The sequence below is a fragment of the Ammospiza caudacuta genome, chromosome 1 (assembly GCF_027887145.1).
Source record: "Ammospiza caudacuta isolate bAmmCau1 chromosome 1, bAmmCau1.pri, whole genome shotgun sequence".
Taxonomy (NCBI): domain Eukaryota; kingdom Metazoa; phylum Chordata; class Aves; order Passeriformes; family Passerellidae; genus Ammospiza; species Ammospiza caudacuta.
Window position 1 is genome coordinate 64,377,793 of NC_080593.1, and position 21,688 is coordinate 64,399,480.

The following is a 21,688-nucleotide window of genomic DNA, read 5'->3' on the forward strand; positions in this document are numbered from 1 at the left end:
AACAGATCTTTAGTAATCCTGCACCCCACCTATGGAGAGCAAGCACCACCGCTGGCTGCACGCCCTGCAGCAGCTCCCAGGGCTAATCCAGAGCCTGCCCCACACTCTTTAAAAGGATTTTAATGTCAATTATTCTGAGAAAGTAAATAACAGTCCAGACTCTTGATTCAAACTTTTTAACCTTCTTTTATCCTCAAAATTTCCATTAAGCACATCTGATTAATTCAAATTTTTTCCATAAATTTTCTGTTATCTTTTTAAAGGCAGTTGAAGATTACAACAAAATGAGACGATGTCTTTACACTGATTTTTTAATGTTGCACATACCGCATTTTATAACATCAGAAGAAAAAAAATCCCAAAGTAAACCTTAAGGACAGAAAATAAATATAATTTTTATGAATATATGCAGAGAGTGCAAAAAACTGCATCTGTAAAACATTTAAATGCTGAATCATACCACAAAAAAAATTTACAAAAGCACTTATTTTTTTATACATATCAGCTTTCTTCTTATAAACACAAAAATATTTTAACAAATCTTACAAAGATCAAACCCTTTTGCCCTTCACCAGAAGAAAAGTGGTGAAGAAAGTGTATTACCTGGAGGAAAAGAAAAAACGCCAAAAAATAACAGATAAACAGAAGGTAAAATCTGTGAGGGGCAGGACAGGGGTCTGTGGCTGCTGCTGGTTCACACCACACACACAAACACACCCAGTGTCAGACTCGGACACTTCCATGCACACACATTTTAAACACAGGCTTTTTTCAGAAATGAGCAATGCTGGGGCAGTCAAAAGAGGTCTCACACAGCGACCCTTGGTGCCTGTGATGCCAATACCAGCATATGGAACAGTTCTGCTCTCTTCATTCCCAAGCCTTGCTCATTAGGGAAAAGTCAATGATCAGACCAGCTGAGCTCCAAATATCTCATGTGAACTGGAGCTTCTGTGAAACTGGACCAGACCAGCAGTGAGAGACTTGGAGAATGAATGGATTTGCTCTGGGTTCTGGGGTGTTTTGAAGGTGGGCAGGTAGCTATGGAAAGGGCAAGCTTGAGACAGGGCCGCTGGTGAAGATCTGGGACACAGTTGAACACGGTGAGACAGCCCAGCACAACAGGTGCCATAGAGCTGGTGACACCCAAAGCCTCACCTGGCCGAGTCCCTTGTGCACCACATCCACCCTGGGCCCCAGGAAGCCGTAAAGCTCAGGCACCTTCTGGAAATTTGAGCAACTCACTGCACACGTGCTGCAGCTTCGTACATTCAATCTGTCTGGGATCTCCTGGCACGTGGCCACCAGAAGCTGCAGCTTCTGTCTGGACATCCAGAAGGCATCAGCAAATTACTGACATCCATAATTTTCATCCAAGAAAAGATAAAGTTTCTGGGGAAGAAGGGAGAAGAATGAGGCTGTGTCCTTGAAAGAGCTGGTGGACCTTGTCAATCAGTATCATCTTTTACAGCTCAGATTGTGATGGTCAATAAAACTCATTGCTAGGAAATCACCTTCCCTAACAATAGAGATTTGCTCGACTCAAAGAACTAACCTGAAGGATCATAAGAAAACCCTCTGATATAACTACAAAACAGTAGGAAACATTTACTGTGGACTGCACCATATCACAGAAATTTACTTTGCAGGTGCACCATGACCTTCTCTACTGGAAGCAGAAGAGAAAAGCCTTCCAGTATGAATGCAATTAAAATAAATATCATATGATAAAGGCAATGATACTTCATCCTTAGTATTTTATAATTACTAATTATAAATTATATTTGCATTGCATAAATTATAATAATAAATTATAAAACCACATTGGTTATGAGAAACTTGACTGTCGTGACACAAGACAGACCTTTGGGCTTTGTATTCAGCAACATCATTCAGCTCTCACTTCATTACTTTGCTAACCAGAGTACAAATTAAAATGAGACTGAAGTTCTGCAGAGTCTTAGCAGTAAGTTAACCTTCCAGAAGGCTGCAAGAACCAACTCTTGCTGTTCCAGGAAAGGTAAATTTTCACATCTTTATTTCGAGCCATGTAAATTATGATCTCATCCTACACACTCATGTGTGAGAGATGTCTGACAACTATTTTATAACTAGCACACTCTGTTCAACTGCCTCAGCATATTTATAAGATTATCTTCCTGGGTAAGTGTACCCTAGAAAGCCTCCAGAGAGCTTGAATTCTTAAATTATGAATCTATACATGATAAGTATTTTTTATTTATATAAGAAAAATATGTATACAGGGTATAGGGGTTTTTGGCTTTTTTTCCCCCCAGCACATTTCCAAAGAAGTCTGCTTAACAACAGAAGCATCTCCTCTGTGAAGCTCAAAAGCTGCATGGCTCCCTTATCTATTAGCTCTAACAAAGCAGCCCTTATTTAGGTGTTAAAAGAGAACTTCTTAAGTCTCAATAAGTTTTTCTAAACAAGCCAAGTCTGGAATTTCTAACTTTGGTCAGGTAACTCAGCATCAAATTTCTTTTTAAAACCTGGGAGAAAATGGCTGGAAGATTTTTATCCTCATACAAAGAAATCTACTAGCTTTGCTCTAAGACTCTTTGGCCTGAAATACAGGATGAAAAATAAGATCACAAAAGGAATTAGTTTGAGAAAGAATGACTGGGAGAAGGAGATTACAGTGCAAAACAGATTTCAAATTTTTAAAGCAGCAGGCACTACAGTACAACCATCCATTGCGGTACCAAAAAATGGAGTTGCCAAAAATTGATTTTATTGTCCCATTGTGGAAATGCAGTTGTACCTGCCCACTTGTATTTATTTCTTCATGCAAATATGGAGGCAATATCCAGTTTCTCTTAGTTCATTCAAGTAAACTTTGTGTACATTTTAAACATGTCTTTGGATTTCATGCTGTGTAACTGGACAGACAACAAGATGTGGCATTTAGTATCATTAAAGCACTGAGAAACATTCATTATTGTTACCCCTTGTGCCCTTCTTTGGGGGAAGCAACCCCATGCACCAAAAATAAACCATCACTTACTGAAGGGCACCCACTATAGCTCTGGAATAAATATTGCAGAGATGCACTTGTGCTGTAGCATGACAAGTGTCTTCTTTTTACTAAGAGATGGATTTGGGAGCAGGTATCATCATGCTCATTTTAACACAAGGACATGAAGTGCTGAATGGGATCTTCGGCTGTATTGGACACAGATCCAGTGACTGATGGGAAATGGTGTGATATGTGTCCATGGAGATTTGTGGCCAGATGCAGTACAAATCCAGATTTCTAGCACTGGTCTCTTAAGTTTAGGAGCTGACCTTTAAACACTTAGGGCCCAATTTTCATAAGGTCTGAATGCCCCTGGTTCAGAAGGAATGGAGTACTTTCCACTTCTGTTCTCCAAGAGAGACATCTGTGAATGCTCTCAGTGTAACATTAAAGGCCCAAAACCCCCAAGGTGTCTCTCAGTGGTTAAAGGCCCAAGGACAAACTGGTGATGAGTCCAGGGTGGGCAATTGCTCCTGTGTGGCACCTGCACTGCCACAGCCCTGGGCTCTCCCCTGGCTGCCATCCCCACACCAGCCACCTGCTACAAGGGCAAGAAGAGAGATGGTAAGAGCAGTGAAGCCTGGTAGTTGGTGATGTGCACCAACTACATCGCACAGAGGGAGCTCAGGAGAGTGGATTTACAGATACCTCGATTAAAAAGAGTTAGATGTAGTCAGTCCTCTTTTTTAGTTCTACCTAATTATTACTAGTATTATTTGTCATGCTTTCAATAAATCTTTTATAAAGTGACTTTAATGTTTCCTACAAAATTGAAAAACAAACCAAAGCAACACAAAAGCAAAAGCCAACACTGTAAAAAGATTCCTGCTAAAATGCTTCTGTGGAAACTCTGTGAGCGTAGCCAGTTGGTGCAAAATAGCTGCCTTCTGGAAAACAAAGCATCAGGACTTTCCTGCTCCCAGCACTTCAGCATAGGTAATGCTTGACTCAGCCAGGCCAGGGTCTACTTAATGCACATGCTCAAGTATTCCCATGCAATGAAAAGCCAGGATACATGGGGCACTGGACACAGCCTTTTTTAAAAAATCAATGTTGTAAAACTTTAATTTTAAGCTCTTAAGATATCCAGAGCTTTTCTTGGTCCATTTGTTGCACCTACACAGCCAAAGGAAGGGGTGCCTATAGCTTGTGTTCTCCTTATCCAGTTTTTGTGTAAAGACCTCCAGCAAAAGCTTGGGCTACTAATCCACATCTAGATTTCTTAGATGCCTGGACTGGCACTGAGACTGCCAGGATGTGTTAACTCCTGCATGGTTAATTTATATGAGTTTTGGTGTGCCCACCAGGCACTTAAACTGCCTTCAGCAGCCTTTCTTTAGCAGAGGGAGAACCTGACAGTTTTGTTAACACAACAGTGCTAATGAAAAAAAGATTTGCCACCCTCATTCCAATAGGCATTGTAGCAAAACCAGGCCAACAGCAGGAGGGAGAGGAAAAGGAAAGAAACCAGACTAGCAAAGGATGCATCGGTCATGGGTAAGATCACAAAACATGAAAAACACTCAAATTTCAACATGCAAAGGATATTGGTACATTGCAATGCTGGTTATGGTTAAAGAGACTGTACAGCTCCTACGTCTTTGTCCTTGAGGCTCTGTTAAAGTAAGACTTGCAACTTCAAGTTCATAAATAAAATGGAAATGACAGTAGTGCCATAAAAACGTAGGTAGAAAAATAGTGCAAAGCCAAGGGCTGGACACTTTAATCTGTCGCGAGTACCCCAAAGCACTACCATTAGTGCTCTTCAAGAAAACACATACAGAAAACATTCTTTATTTATTATAAATGGCAGTTGCCTTCATTGCACTCTGTATTTAGAATATACTGTCTACCATTCTGCTTCCCTTCAAAGCTGAGGATGAAGAATAAATACAGCCTTTCACACTGGCGAGCACTGCCTGCCCTCCAGCCACGACTGGTAGCAAAGTCAGACAGTATTTATAAAAGAAATCAATTAAAAAGTAAAACAGACAGTATCATTTAAGGCCTCTGTCCTTGCTAGTCTGCTCAACAGACTACACTTTCTCAAAAGAAGAAAACCTGCCACTTTTGTTACAGTAACCAGAGAGCAAAGTTAAACAGAAAAAAGGTCACATTTACAGCTGCCAAGAAGGCAAAGTTCCTGAGGCTCGGCCAAGCAGCACACACACACAGGCAGCACTCGCAGCACCCTCGCAGCACTCCCAGCTGAGCTCCGACAGGGGCAGCCGGGCCCAGCGCCAGCCCGACACCGCGCTCGGGCCCAGCATCTCCTTCAAACCCTGCAGCCCTTGCAGAAAAGGGTTTGGAATTACAACCAATTGTACAGTGCAAACTTGAATCTGCTCCCACAGATATAGAATGCACAGACGGGAGTCCAGAACAAAAGCGCCACCGGCCCCGGTTGTGAGGAGCACCATCCATTAAGGAAATAAACTCCAGGGAGCAGAGTCTGATCTCAGCTACTCCTGACTGAAGAGCTGCAGTAATTCCAGCTCTTCAGTGAGCTTTCAGTGAACTTACACAGGTGTAACTGATACCAGGGCTTGAACTGGTTTGGCAGTGATGCACCAAATTAAAGTGAAACACTTATTAACTGACAGCCTTCCAGATTTAGAGTAACTGAAAAACATCACTAACAGAGTTTGTTAACCTTGAGCAGGACAAGAGAAATACCCACCAATGGATGGAGGTCACATTTACACAGCATTTCTCAAGATTCACTTCAGCAGGTCCATAAGGTTTTGAAGGAGGGCTTGGCTTAGCCTGGTTTCAATAACTTTTTATCAGGGTTCTTGCTGCCACCCCATGTAAACTGTTGAAAAAAATATACTGACTGCCCATATGTACTTAGTATATCTGTGCCCATGCTGCCACTCTGCACAGACCCAACCAGGATCCCAACGCTCTGCACAAAGTGGGAACTGTATCACAGTCTTTCTTATGATATTACCTTCACTGTGAGTTTTCTACACCCGTGGTACTGACAAAAGGCATGCCCAATGGTAGGGAAATATGCATATTCCTAATATTTCATGGTAGATATGTCATGTTAATGTGAAAAAAATAGCAGCTTTCTCAAGGTCCAGTCTCTCAAAAGAGAGCCCTATCTTAGAAACAGTTTTGTTGGTTTTTTACTTCTGTAGTTGAGATCAATGGCAAAAATCAAATTGATTTCAATGCTGAAAGAAATGCCATGGCAGCCAATTGACAGGAAACTACCAAACGTATTTCCTTAATGGTTTGTTACATTTAACTGTACATAAGCTATCAGACAGAAGAACCTAATCAGGCTTTTCCCTCTCCCTCTTTCACTAAAGACCCAAAACTTTCTGAGAAATCTGAGTGTCACCAAGAACCAAGAGCAAGCACAACAGTAATGACTGAATCTGCAAAGAAGAGTAATGCAGCAGGATCAAGTCATGTGCAGCTGATGGAAAATGGGAATGTTCTATCAGTCTTGAATAGGGTATGAAGGACTGAATGGTGTCCTGTTTTCCTCTTCAGGAAGCAAAAACCTACACTGCATGTACTGCACAATAATCTGGACTTGTTAGTGATAGAGTAGCCTGAAAAGAATAGGCACTTATCCCAAGAACTGGCAAAAAAAGGGAGCATTATTTGGTAGGTATGGCACCAAAACACAACCATTGTGCTTCCTCACATACGTATGCTGTACAGATGGAGACTCAAAGAGACACAGAGTTTTAGGTTGTTGGCAGGCTGGGTTTTTTCTTTTTGCTCCGGCAAGATTTGCAAATGCAACAGATGATGCATGGAGATGCCACAAGCAGCAAGGGGGAGGTCACCAACGCTATGATACCTAGTCCAACGAGGATCCCCACAACCTGAAAGAAAGGGTGGTGAAAAATACATATTTAGATAGTATGGAAAATAAAATATGCATGTGCATGCATAAACATAGCATTGGTCACCAAAAAAAAGATGAAAATATGAAAATAATCATCTTGGGTCTTCTCTGAAGGCTAAAATCTCTTTGCTTCAGCATGCATGAGAGCTCTGCCCAGCTGGTTAGGAACACACCTGTGTTCTGTTCCACATCACTGAAGCCCGTGAGTGGCCCAGCTTGTTTCTGCAAGGGCCTCTGTCGTAATGCCGTAAGAAAATATCATTCTGAAAAACAAAAGGAGAAGCTGTAAGAGCAGGTTAGAGAACTGCAGGGAGAAGTTCAAGACCAGAGTGGAAACACAACCTTCCTGGCACTGCTTTGAAATTGCCAGCTGCCAGCAGACAAGTTCACCTGTCTTCCAAATCATTACCTAGAGTAACTTGCAATTTCAGAAATTGATGTATGTTTGGCACCTGAGCTATCATACAGCATCTTTCCTCCTCCACTTTTAAAAAGCATAAGCACATGAGTTCCACCTAATTGCACAAGTACCTAGGCTATAATTTGGTGATGATAAAGGGAACTGAAAACAACAGGCATTTCTGAAACCTAGCAATGTGAGGGATCGTCCTCCTGAAGTATTTTACCTTCTGTACTCCTGCTGTACCTACTTCACAGTAATTCTCTTCTTAGACTCAACAGGAAAATATAAAAAGTACAAAAATCCTGTTGAATTTTTCTTTTACCATTAATACTCATCAAACTACTCATTCTTTTCTTCAGAAGGTGACTCATGCCCTGCATTACCCTCCCTAAACCACTGTGCTGTAACCTGATGCTGCTTCCCCTTTCATTTTTCAGCTCTGCTCTCTGGCTTTGCAGGTACTACCTTCATCTACGCCTGGAGCTCCTGTAACCCCCACACATTCAGAAAAACTACATTTGAATCACACAACTACAGTTTCTTTCTCTCTTTCTCCCTTTGAACTGACAAAAACTCGATAAGGGCATGTCTGTGGAGTCTGCAAGAATATGACACCCCTCAGGTTCAGCACAGTGTTAAGCAATCACCGTGTACTGCATGTACTCTGAGGCAAGCCCTAAGACTCATGTTGAAAGAGCACGTTCGCCCACACAGAAAGGGGACATAACACTAAGAGAAATCTGTTTAGTGTGCTGAGTAAAGGATGAAGACTGAGGAAGTCTCATTGTTTGCTGGCTGTGGAGTACAAAAAAGACAAGAAAAGCTACGCAGCACATAACATTTTAGTTCAAGTGCTGGTAAAGTCCTTTTCATGCTCCCACAGCTGTTACTGATGACTGTGCCAAAAGGGCAAGCTGCCATATATACAAGTGCATTACTTCCAAGACTCTTCATGCTGCTAGGATACTTGAAGTCCACACAAGCTGAGACTGGTTTGTAACCTTTGAGAAGTAACTAGCAACATGCACTTCACAATCTGTGTTCATGATCCAACATTTTTATCCTCAAGCCTAATAGCCAATCGTTCTCTTCAGCAAACATGGCACTAAAGATGGACTAGAAAAGGAGACCTGGTGCTCCCTAGCCACCATACCATGGAACAACCCCCTTCACCCAGCACCATACCATTTTTAGACAGACTGTGTCCTTTGCTGTTGAAACAGGTGGAAGACATCTATTTCCCTCACTCTCAACCAAACTGTTTTTAGGAAGAGAGAATCCAAGCAAGGTATTGCTGAAACAAACCTCCAGAAAGCAATGTGTTAGTCCCATCTCCCTCATAGAACTAACATGGGACCCATAGACATGGCCATAACCCTTTATGGAAGAAATAAAAAACTATATTGATATAATTAAAAGGACTGGGTGAAAGAAAAGAAAACAACTGAGTCAGAAGCTGAATTGAGCCAAGAAATTTGCTAGGACAGCAATGAACAAACAAAAAGCTTGTGCAGGGCCTTGGACTAACCCTTAACCCCATTATTCTTCATCCTGGTGTTTTTTCTGCAGCACTTACATCCAAGTTCTGTAGACAATACCAGCAAAATGTGTGCTTGCAGTTCTTGCACATCATCTGAGCACAGCCCTCGTTTCGCTCAATATAAATTCGACAAACTGGGCACTGCTTAATTGGTGCCTCTGTCTCTGCTCCAATAAGAAATCTAGAAAAGTAAGGAAACATTAAAGTGAGATGTGAACATATTGGTCGGTATTCAGGTCCACTGCCTGATGTGTATCGTGCTTATCTTTCAGAGCATCTAATGTTGTCCTAAGTGTCCTCAGTGTGTGAAGCTTCTATATTCAGTACAATACATTGAAACACACTCTCTACTAGGCGTAAGACTATTAATGTCACACAAAAGTGAAAATCCCTTGCCTTGTTCCTTTATGCTGTATAAAAGTAACACTCACTACACTCGCAATTAATCACCTATAGCATTAAAACTTAGCATTTTGTTACAGAGACCTTACACAATTCATTTAACAGGACTAGATTATGCAACTCATAATCCTTGTCTGAATCCTCCTTGTCTGAATAAAATAGGCTTAAACTCTACCACAGCCAGAGATCACACCTAGAGAAGAAAAATCACAGCAAGAGCTTTTTGGCAACACCTATTCCATGGAGTTTCTAGCAAGCAGAATGCTCTAGGTTTTAAGTTGTTCATTTATTGAAAAAAAATTATATAAAACTTTGAAAACATGACTCAATATAACCTGATTCTGAAAACAAAGATGGATAGCCGAAGACATGACATAGTTTAAACACAAAAGCCTCTCTTCTATAGATCAATGGCTTTTACAACCTGATCTGCAGGCTGTTTGCAGTTAAGGAAAATGAGCATAAATAAGGCTTCTCACTCCAAGTGAAATTTACACTGTGTAGGAGTTAAGGTTTTTCTATGCAAAGATTCTGTAAATATTAAGCAGGGGTGATTTCTTAACCACAGTATAAGCAAAATTTGGATCCTGCAATATTGGTATATTGGATTTTTGGTATGGGCACAGGTCATAATTCTAGCACGTGAACAAAGCCTTTAGGCAGATTTAAAGTCCTGGAGGGCTTCACCTTTTAGAAGTGTCAGTTGCAACCCAAGCTTGATAAGTACACAGATAATACTAAGTATGTGAAAATAAAATTTAGCATTTAAAGTAATATTTAGACTGGAATTGTATTTAGGAAACACCAGGAGAGTTGGACAGTCTCCAAGCTGAAGCTGTGGACCTAGAAGGAAGCTGCTCCATGAACGCAACGTGAGGCCCTGTGATGAAAAGAACCAAAAGATGGCACGGCCATCATGGATTCCCATCTTACCCCTGCTCAGTGGGTACCGGGGTCATTTGGTTTTCCTGGCACAGGTGCTGCCCGTGCCATGGCTCCTTGCAGGAGGAGCAGAAGGTCAGGCGGCAGGCGGGGCACTCCACTGGCACCGGCGCTCCCGACTCGCTCGGTGCGATGTGGCACACGGTTTGGCAGTCGGCTGTCGGGCACCATGTTCTCTGGGGGTCCAAATGGACTTCTGAAATGCAACAGAGAGAGAAATAAAACTCTTTATGCAGTCCTCTTCTTGTCCCAGTGACATGTGTCTAGGTACACAGCACCCAATTCTGCACAAGGGTGTGGAAGCCAAAGCGCTCCACACCCACACCCACGGGCATTTGGGCCTGCTCTTCTTCAGGCAGGTCTGCATTTGTCCTCTGCTAAGCAGTTGCACTGAAAGCATTGCGACAATAGAAATACACTACACAGAATGTGTTCCTTGCCTTTTTATAGCAAGGTTCAAAATATGAACCTAGCTGCTGCTGGCTGAGAAGCAAGTGTCTTTTGTAGCACTAGTCTTGGACATGTGCAAGCCATGCAGTAACTTCCATGTAAACAGCAGAAGGACTGTAATTAAATTAATGTCAAGTCACTTTCCATGCCTTATGTACTATCCTTTATCTATAAATTGCAGTTAATATTCACTGCATCATATCATTACTATTTGTCCGGTATCAGATTATCACAGGAGTCAAGATTCAGTGTGTAGACACTGAGTTACAGTCATCACCACATGGCAGAGAATGATAAATGTTGATCCTCTCTCTCACTTCCCAATCTTTATTCAAGGACTTTGCAACAAAAACCCAGCTGGGACACATTCACCGTTGGTCATTTGCTACTCAATTCCATGAAGTGCATGAACACTCACACCCTGCAGAGCCTCCCCAGAAAAGGGCTGTCAGGGGCTACCTTGCCCCTCCTCCTTCCCTGGTTGCTCTCTGGGACCACCACTGAAAATCAATAGATGGAGGGGATGTCTCCAAAGTCAATGGAAATCCTGACTGTGAGATGGCAAAAGACATTACAAGGTACCTCCAGCAGATAAAATTAGTTGTCCCACTTGAAACAAAAAGCTGCACAAGGACGTCATATACGAGTTCTCCAGCAAATTTTGCTGAAAGCACATATGGACACACAGGTACACACTACTCTGACTTTGGGTAACTTCTGAGTCTGTGTCAGAGAGCTCCAACATATGTAGAGAATTTCTATTTCCATGCAAAGGTTGTCACCTATAATTTAGGCAGGACAGCAAAACACCTGTGCCATCTACCTTCAGCCATTTCATGGATTTAGTTGCATTCTTTTCTCTTACTGTCTTGCACACACTTTGTTTGCCTCCCAAAACAAACATTTTGCTTTCTACTGAATGAAAGCAAAACCAAATTAGATCTCGGCTTCATTAGTAGGGAGAAGAGAGCCACAGCAAATCAAGTAACTTTTCATATTTACATACTTTTAAAAAGTAATGTCCTGACTGAGAAAATTTTATTTCTCTAGGTTCCTTTGGTGTCTCTTAAAAGAAACCCTGAATTGGTTAAGACTATGGCCTAGTACTTGCTATTGCATTTAATCCTTCACACAATAGATTCTGCATGTTTTCTGTTGAAAATTCAGCTTTGTAAACCTAAATTCCCCTATCCTGTGTTTGGGTGAAAGACAGAATGTCTGGTTTTGACATCATTGGGAGGAGGAGAATTGGGTTGTAAACCTGTTTTTTACAAATTTGTTGCAGCAAGATGTAATGCAACAGATGAAAGTCCCTCCTCTCCCACTTCCTCCATCTTACAAAGAACCTACAGATGGTGTTTTGCAATCCACGCTGTCTCATACTGTTTGGTTTGCCATGGAGCACAAGCAAAACCAGTAACAGCTAAAAAGGCGCAGCCAAAAAAGGGAAAGAGGCTATCAGCCTGCTCTGGCAAGTTGCTCCATCTCTTGGTTAGGGCCATTTCTCTCCTGAGCTTTTCCCCTGCTACCCTGCAGCCAGTTCAGCCACAGCTCCCTCAACTCTCAGGAGGAAAGCCTTCCCAAACAGTGCCAGTTTTGGGCAGGGATCTGGCCAGTTTTCATAAAACATCCAAGCAAGCAGGTGAGATGTAGGTGGCAGACAGGAGGAATGCAGCATCCTGAAGAAAATAATTTCTGGCTCAGAAGGATAGGACTGAAAGGATAAGACTGTGTTTCACAGAAATCTCCACTTAAAACAGACTACTTTTGAGTCAGGCATAAAATGGAGATTCTCCTCATCTACCCCTCAGCCTACTGGCAAATATTATGCATGTGCCCTAACCACTTACCATTCCTCTATTTCTTTACTTCTGTTGACTACATCAACACCATCCTTATAGACATAGAACAATTCCTGTTTTTCTAATAAATATGCTTCACAGAAACTCTGTGGCTTAGCCCTGACTGGACGCAGAGAAGTTACAGATATGCAAAAAATCTTGTTTTTAAAAACACATTTGCATTCTAAGAACACAAACCCCACAAGAGAATAGCTTATTATCAGTGCATCTATTATTAAATTTAACAATTGTCTGTAGATACACCATTCTATACCAATTACTTCTCACTATGTTTCCACACAATATTATTGGCCCATTAAAAAAAGAAAGCAAAGAAAATGAGAAGATATATATTCTATTAACATAGCTAGCATAGATTGGGGATGAGGGAAACGGCTGTTGGATGAGTAAGTCCTTCCTGGGGTGTTCCAAATTTTCCTAAAAATAAATCTCACAATGGAAAATGTCTGGACAATAAGTTGAAGATCAGGAAGGAGTCTCTGGACAGATTCTGGGTGAGAATTCATCCCCAGCAGATGCCATTAGTGAGGTCTATTGCTGGTTTCAGAAAACGAGTGTCAGAGCAGGGCAGGCAGGCTTTGCCAGGTAAGGCTCAGGTCTGAGACTGGTGCTTCAGGCCAGCAGAAACTAATAAGCCAAGTCCCAAGTTCCACTGATGAGTGCAGAAAGGTCAGCCTTGGCGACAGCATTAAATCCAGGATAGGCAAAAGGTCTTGGCTAAGGCTGGGATTAGTGCTGGGTGTCCAGGTCAGAGCTTTAGCTAGCAGGAATCGTTCCCAGACATCAGTAAGCTGGATTTATTGCCGGGGCCAAAAGGCAAGGCAAAAGGGCTATGCCTAAGTCTGCTGCTCGGACACCAGTTTTATCATAAAGGAGTAAGGGCAGATCTTAAAATCATAATGAAGAGAGATAGCAGAGGTGGAAGAGAATTTGTCAGACTTAGGCAAGAAAGAAAAGGAAAGGAGGATTTATAAACTAGACAAGTTTTAGGCTTCTCTGCGTGGGAGGCAGTAAAAAAAAAGTAACAAAAGATCATGAGTTCAGCTTTGGCTAGTTATAGAGGAAGAGATACCAGGAAACCAATAGTTTCAGAGTCATCAGTAAAAAAAGGTTTTACATAAAACAGATTCATGTATTGCAAGAAAGTCCCTTTTTTTTAACCCTTTAATATGGTGAATTAACAAGCTGTGACTTCCATTGTCTAGGACTGTAGACAAGCCACTGATTAGATCATGAACTGGAGAGACTTTGTAAGAAATTAAAAATAAACAAGAAAGTGGTAAAACAGGAGAAAGAAACAAAAAATAAAACCAAGGTTTGGGATTTTTTTTTCTTTTTGTTTGACCTGAGTGCCTGAATATCATATCTACAATCTGCATTTGCCCATAAACTCTGGGGTATATTTGAGTATTATGAGCAGTTTTTCTACTTTGTGGTCATTCACAAGGATTCATGTCAGATGAGATTCTGTAAAAACCTATATATTCTTCTACCTGACCAACTTTTCAAGTGCATTATTTTGCCTAATTTTTATAGACCTCTGCACTGTCTTACACAATCCACTGCATCTAAGCAGGCATGCAGAGTAAGAATATAAATCCAGTCTTTCAAGGAAAGTTTGAGAACTGGCAGAGTGGGGCAGTGTCTCAGACACACCATTCTGCACGCTACCATGCACTGAGGTCTTTAAAAACACTGCACCTTCCAGCTGAAACTTTGAAGCTGGTGGCAGTCTTTAAAACCAGGAAGGGGATCTCATCTTTCTGACTAGCAAGTTTCTTCTTCAGCCTTGTCAAGGACCATCTCTTGATGCAGAAGAGTGACCTCTGGGCATAGGAAATCTTGACCTCAGTGAGACCTTCAGTTTTAAATTTCTTTACAAAGTAGGCCTTCCTCAGGAATGAGGGGACTACTATTCCTTGGGAAGAAAAACTCTACTAGACGAATACATGTGAGGCTTCTACGTAAGCAAAGCTATTTTGAAGGGATGCTTGTAAAAATTCACATTGCATTTCAGAGTATGTGTCCCCCAGAAGCTCTGAAGATCCCTAGGGATGTGTAAAAGGACTGTGTGCCCTAGCCAGCACCAGCCTCTAGCACCTTGTCAAGTTCTACCAGTACAACCACCTCAAGGACCCAAGATGAACATGCCATCAGAAGAACAGTGGAGCGCCAGGCACACAGTCTGAGAGTGTTGCCCACAAGCTTGAGTTGAAGTCTGGTAATTCATTAAGACGCTGCTTCTTTGAGTCTGCAAAACAGAATTTCGACTTTGTCTGTGGAGCACAGCCTGACCTAGTGACTGCTCCTGAACTATTTAAAAGCAAAGACATCTTCTCTGTCTCTTCCTTCACTCACTCCACAGGCTCTGTCTCTGCCATATATAACAGTGCTGCCTCCACTGACAAAAGAGAAAGTAATAGAGACAAAAAGCTTCACACCTCGTTCAAACTTCAACCTCTTGTATAACTCAAACTGGTCAACAGGAACCAAACAGGCAATCTGAAATGAGAAACACACAAAAGAAGCATTAGAAATAGAAACTTTTAAAAGTTAAAAAGTGTTGCAATAGGACACAAAATGAACTATACGCACAAGCTGAAACGTCCAAGGTACAAAGAGTATAGTTTATTTTCGAACTCCAATATTTATAGACTTTCAAAAGTGACTATGGATTGGAGGATGAAATTGCCACTTCTCCAGCCACACTGGTCAAACTAACAATTCATCAAATTTTTTTCCAGAAAGGAATGCAAAACAATCATTATTTACATGAAAAGTGTGTGAGAAACTCTATTACAAAAATGTAAACATCAGAAGGCTTAGAAGAACTTAGAAGAACAGGATGACAAATAAGCACTATGTTCTACACACCTGCTTTCCTGAGCTGGCTCTCAAATTCACCTTTTTGTTCCTGCTTGCTTTCAGCACCACATTCTTCCACACCCTGACTTCTTCTCAAAAAAGTGGTTCTGAACCTCCCCTGTTTCAGCCACACAACCCAGTAGTGCAGCCCATGTCTTTCTTTCCATGCACATGCAAACCTTCTCTGTGGATTCCATATTTACTTCAGGCTCCCCAGTTTTATTTTATGTTGGTTTAGTGTAGCAAAGGGTGACATGCTGCCAGCCCTGGAGACTGCAGCATGCTGTTCATGCACAAGAATACAGCTCAAATGAATGGTTCTTCATTCACATCTCCCAGTGTTAATGGCAGGAGCCACTTAGCTCTCAGGAGCTGAAAGGCAGTCTGGTTTCCAGTTTTTATTCATTCCATGGGGTTTGGACCAAGACAGATAATGCCATTGCTGTTGGAATTTGCCTTAGACACGGAGCAACCTATTGGTTGCTGACTGAAGTTAACAAATGTAGTTGGCATAGCCAAACAGGCTTTGCTGATACATTTTGCACATTACCCTAATTAAACTAGCAGCCTAAAAGGCTAAATGCTCTAATCTCCAATTAACACTCTACGTAAGAAGACCAAGTGTCCTATTTAAAACTAATAAGAAAACCTGCATACAGGCTATGGAGGGGTTTAAAAGGAACTTCACAGGCACTTCAGGAGTCACATGTTTGTCAGATTCAGAATGTGGGACCATTCTCTTTATCTTATCCGTTTGTAATATTGTACTAGCACTGGAAATATTTTTCTCTTTTACTGAAAATAAACCTAGAATAACATAAGACCTGGGACCTGATCATTTGAAGCACAGTGAGACAGTGTAGAACTGACAGCTTCAAAATGGCCTCAGTGAGAGGCTTTCAAATCTCACATCCAGTATCCAACCACAGTCCTTCAGATTATTGTAAAGGGCAAAATTTGCCCTCAGTGAAGTGGACGCTGGCCCTTGCTGTCCTCCTCAGTTGCAGGGCATAGCACCCATGAGAAGAAATAAAATGACAAAAATCCAATATATATTCAATATCATGCTATAAATCATGCTATGAATACATTTTCTTTCACAGATGGAAAAAATTGTACTATAAAATACAAAATTGCTTTATTAATAACTCAAATAATTTGGACTTGATTGTACTCAACTGTATTTTGTAGCAGATACTTGGCTCATTTATTTAACTGAAGCCAGAGGATGAATCCAAATTATGTCAAGATTTAATAATTTAAAGATTCAAATGGCTTTAATTAATTAATATTTAAGATTAATGTGACTGTAAGACACAGAGATTTTTCTGGGAAACTCTTCACCTGTTCATAGGAAGTCAGCTGAAATACTCTTGGAAAATACTTTTTAAAAAAATCAAATGGGTAAAAAGAGTGAATTTTAGCAATTTCAGCAATGACACATCATTTCAGTTTTGCCCGCTCCTCCCCAGGGCAGCTTCACATATAAATAGTTTGGAAAATGAAAAGAGTCATCTGCATTTCTTTAGCTGGGTGAGCACTGGCAACTACTTTAAATTTTCCTTCATTACAACTAAATTAAAACAGTGAGTCTCAATGCTGTAAGAGCCACTTGAGTGAATTTTTTAGTTGGCTGGGGTCCTTCTGTACTTGCTTTTACTTCTAACAAACAGTTTTTTCAAGAGCAGTTCTATTGAGCCCAGAATTTCCCATGTATTAAAAATCAGCCTTTTTCATTACAGTGGGAGCGGAGTTATGCATCTTAACTCAGATTTCAATAGGAAGCAGAGGCAGTGCTGAAAGCTTCCCATTCTCCTGGGGAAAACTTGAGCTTGCCATGCCAGCTTTCCCCACTGGCTTCACTCAGCTCCACTCTTTTTCCTACATGTCTTCTTCAGAGCTCAGCTTGCCCCTCCCTGGGTGCAGCTCTGGGCGCTGAACACATGCAGCCCATCACCAGGGCCACTGACTCCCACAGGCTTGGAAAGGCCAGGTCCTGATGGCACCCACACACAGGTCAGCCTGAGAGGGGCTGAGCCAAAGCCTCTGACAGATTTAGCATCTTCAGGCATGAGGAAAACAATGCACAAATTCCTGCTGCTGCCTGAATTCAGTGCCACGTGAAAGCTGTATGTGCAAACTTAATTGAGGAAAAAAAAAAAAAAAAAACAAACAAACATGAATATCAGGTCCCTATTAAAAAACAGCCAATCCTTTCCTCAGGGAACTTTTAATCTTATTTATACCTAATCAAGAAGGACAGTATTAAGTACAATAAGGGGATTAGGTGTTTATCTCCTCCTACTTGGCATCAGTCTAAATGTCCATTTCCAGACAACTTCTCAAGCCCCACCTGGGTGTCTGTCCATCCCAAACACCTCCTCTCCTGCACAATCACTCATGTCTCTGGGCTGGTCAGGGCATGGAAATCTGGGGATGCAGCAAACCAGCAACCCAGCAGATGGCAAAGAGCCAAAATAGGAAGACCATGAGCATACCAGAAAACAGGCTTTTCTTATTCTATGCTATGAAATTATTCAATGTAGGAAGAAATGCTAGAGGACAGTCTGGTGAACTTGTCTTTTTTTTTCTTTTTAATACTGGGGGTTTAAATTAAAAAAATATACAGGTAAGAACACTCCTCTCCTGAAAATATCTTGATTTGAGACTTATTAGGCTGTTAGGAGTTGAAATAAGTTTTCTGATTTCCCACACCCTGTAAGCAATATCTGCAGTTAAAATCCTCTTGCTATACAGCACAAGGATACACAAGAGCTATTGCTAAGAACAGCAGCATTCACCTGAAGTAAAAACATTGATGGACAAAAGCAAAATTCTGAAGGCTTACTACCACAAAGGGCTCCAGCTGGATCCTTGTCAAGCATTCAAAAAGATCATGTCATGAAATGTGTCACAATAACCAGGGTCCCTGCTACTACATGAGACAAAAGAGCAAAGAAAGGAAATTGAAATGGTTCAAAATAATTTGGTTCAGTGTACACAGCAACAAACTTTTCCAGGCAGTGCAGTAACCAGGACCCAAGGAAGAACAACTCCCCTGTTTTTAAATACTGGCTACCACAGTGGAAAGGGAAAATCACCACTCCACCTATTCTCAGACTTTCAAGGGGCATGCAAGGAGGCAATCAAGCAAATTGAATAGATCTTACTTCCTTTCACACCCATATGAATCAAACTTTGATAATGCCAAGGGAGGGAAGTTCAGCGGGCCAAAAGCTTCTCCCTCTCTCACTTTAGCAGACAGCCAGCAAGGGCAGATCCTACACTGGCAGAAGAATTTGCTAAGGGTGGCATTGCCCACCTCTGCCAAAGCCCCACTCACAGAGGCACTGTCTTCTTTTGCAAGCAGTGTAAAATGGTTCCAACAGGGGCTCTGGTTTGCTTTTGAAAGGGGTATGGGAGCTCAGTCTCTATGTCGCTAGAAATTACACCCACAACTTTCTTTGTCAAGCTACTATGCTCACTAGACTCATAATGAAACACTAAATTATTCATGTTCTCCATTAAAGAGCTCTTCTCTTATTTAGCGACAAATAAAAACAAAATTAAGGCTCTCTCACTTGCTCCCCTAGGTTTTACATAAAAACAAGTAAATAAGAAGAACAAAAATTTTTATTTTGACCGTGAAAAAGATAGGCCAGCGTGCAACATGTTCTCACATTGCTTCTCATTTTACCATTTCAATCTCTTCTGGAGCAAAGCATAAACCAATTTTGAAATTAAAAATAAAACTGATATTTTAGACTGAGTCCTAGTGGGATTTTGTGTTTGGCTAGGTATGGAATATAAGGCAATTAAGAATTCTAAGATCTGGGTTACTGTCCTATTTCAGCATTGCTTTACAGAGTGCTGACAGCCCTCTGTCAGGTTAGCACTGGCATGGATCACAGATTTACACAGACAGAGGGACAATGAGCAGAACCTGCACTGCGTGCAAAGGGGGAATTCTGGACAAAGAACCCAAATCAGTGCCTCCTTTACTGACTGCTGCACAGCTTTAGTCCAAATCAGATTGTGTATACATGGATCACTGCATCGATGTCATAAACCACAGAACAATACAGGAATCAGAAACAGCAAAGCACAATGCCCTAGATATTATCCAAGTGAGTATTACAGTAGAAATCCCTGTATGCAGTGGAGATTTATCCTGATTCATAGCTTACACTGATGACTGGATTCACACCAAGCAAAATAATTTCAAACCATGATAAATTACCCCTTATTTAGATTAGCGGTATTAACTGGTCCAATTACATCAATGGCGCAAGTTCCCAAGAGAGGCAGGAATATTCTAGACATAAGAATTCTGCATGTTTAAAGAGAACTGTATTAACATAAGATGTTCCTTCTACCTTCTGCTTCCAGGAAGGAATCCAAGTAATCTTTGTTTATTGTGCCACTGGAGCTTGAAAGGGCAAGCATTTTGTTTAACAAGACTGTTTTGGACTTCCCCTGTTTTGTGTAACCAGCTATTTGAAAGAGAGTCTGTAGCCAAAGTCACTGCCTTACCACCACCACCCCTCATTTATTTCTGCTACAAGACAGCTATACTACAAGCTGCTATCTAGATGTAACAGGTCAAGATGTGACCTAGGATTGCACTTGATTTCAAGCACTTCAGTGGAACAGTTCCTTCTGTTCAAATGCACTATTTGTCAAAACAAAAAACTACTGGGAAATAAACCAGTTTCAACTAGATTTTGTTGAAGGAAAAAGAAACCCAAGCCAGAGGGGTTTCAGAAAACATATTTTCAAAGTACTGAAAAGTATAATTTTCTAGTTCAAATGACTTTTCACTTTATGCATTTTAAGATCAAAAAACCTGGAACATTTTTTTTCTGAGGTCCAGAGGGACCTCAGAAAGTAAAGCCTTAATTCCCAACATCTCCTATACTCTATGAATAAGAAGTTTATTCCCTAAGCACTGATTAAATATTCAACTGTTTTAGAGAAACACATTCCTACTATTCACACTTGCTCATTTCTTCATGAGACATACAAGAAAAAATTCTATTCTGTGTTTAAAATGTTAACCAGAGCTTTTCCCTCCCTCCATCCCCTAAAAGCAACTGAAGAAGAACACAAATCAGAAGCAAGGCAAGAGCTTTGAAAAGGCTCTAGTAATTTAGCACCAAACTAGACAAACTCTTCAGAATTTTACTGAGAAAATAAACAGGACTTAATTCTGATTTGTCTAAATGAAGAGAAACAGGTCACTGGAAAGCACTGAAGGAATGTTACACAGCTTGAATAAGGACCTTGAGAGGGAGAAGAAGGTGAAATTTCAAAGCTATACTGTGTTCATAGCTATACTGTGTTATATATGCTTATAAGCTTTGTTATTAATTGTTCAGTTTCCTTATTGAAGAAAGCTCAATCCAAAATGCACTGAAGCCAATGAAGAGGCTTTCCTTCACTTCAAATTATGCCCAAATTCACCTTTAGCTCCCTTTTTCAGGCTATGGCAAAAACAAAACATAAACAAAACAACTGCTTTAGCTAACACAGTGAGATGCATTTAGCTCAAAGTATAGGAGCCAATTTAGCAACACATCCATGACAAAGACAGTTCGAACTGTTATTTTTTCTTCAAATTGTAACAGAACCTGATGAGCAGCAGTCACAGCATAGTCTGAAATGAACATGACATGAAAAATATACCTTTACAAAACACTGATGCTATCTCAGAGGAGAAAAAAAAAGGATCTTTTATTTTTGTTTTTCCCCACAGTACAGGCAACGTGTATTCTCACCATGGTCCTGGTGAGGAACCTAGTCCTGCCAGAAGCCAGAGAAAAAATCCAGGACCCCCTCAGAGGTGAGAAGCCGCCCACTTTTACACCAGGAGTTTGAGAGTGTAAGGAATGAACTGTAACTCTAAATAGTACTTCCATGACAAACAATAGTCCTAGTTAAGCACATTCTGTATCATCTGATAAGGTTCTGCTTTTTTAAGAAATAGCTTTAAAAGGCTGCATTTTCACAAAGAACAGCCTTTATTTATAGAGAGGAAAAAAAGTAATAGAAAGTATTCATACATAAATCTCTAGTTTACATACTGTTCTTTTATATTGTGAACGGAGTCAGTTTATTCTTTATTTCATTACTGTTTTTCAGGGTGGTTTTTTTTTTTTTTTTCATTAAAGAAATAGGTATTTGGTAAAACACATAAGCAGTAATTTTAACCAGGCTGGGGATTTGTTTGCTATTCAAGCAAAAGATTGTGTTTCAAGCACCTTGCCAAAAGGGAGTGTCAGAACCTTCAGTCATCCATGGGACACTAATGCACATT

At 40.8% G+C, this 21,688-nt stretch overlaps 1 protein-coding gene across 1 annotated transcript in view; it reads right to left on the reverse strand.

The window, feature by feature from the left end:
* Positions 1–302: 302 nt before the first annotated feature.
* The window catches only part of RNF144B (ring finger protein 144B), a 53,126-nt gene continuing 31,740 nt past the window's right edge, over positions 303–21,688 (reverse strand). Inside the window, exons 4-8 of the mRNA XM_058803672.1 lie at positions 14,949–15,009; positions 10,187–10,391; positions 8,888–9,032; positions 7,082–7,171; positions 303–6,885 (exon numbers count right to left, since the gene is read on the reverse strand). Coding sequence (XP_058659655.1) covers positions 6,745–6,885; positions 7,082–7,171; positions 8,888–9,032; positions 10,187–10,391; positions 14,949–15,009 — 642 coding nt within the window. The 3' untranslated portion in view covers positions 303–6,744. The remainder of the gene's footprint in view (positions 6,886–7,081; positions 7,172–8,887; positions 9,033–10,186; positions 10,392–14,948; positions 15,010–21,688) is intronic.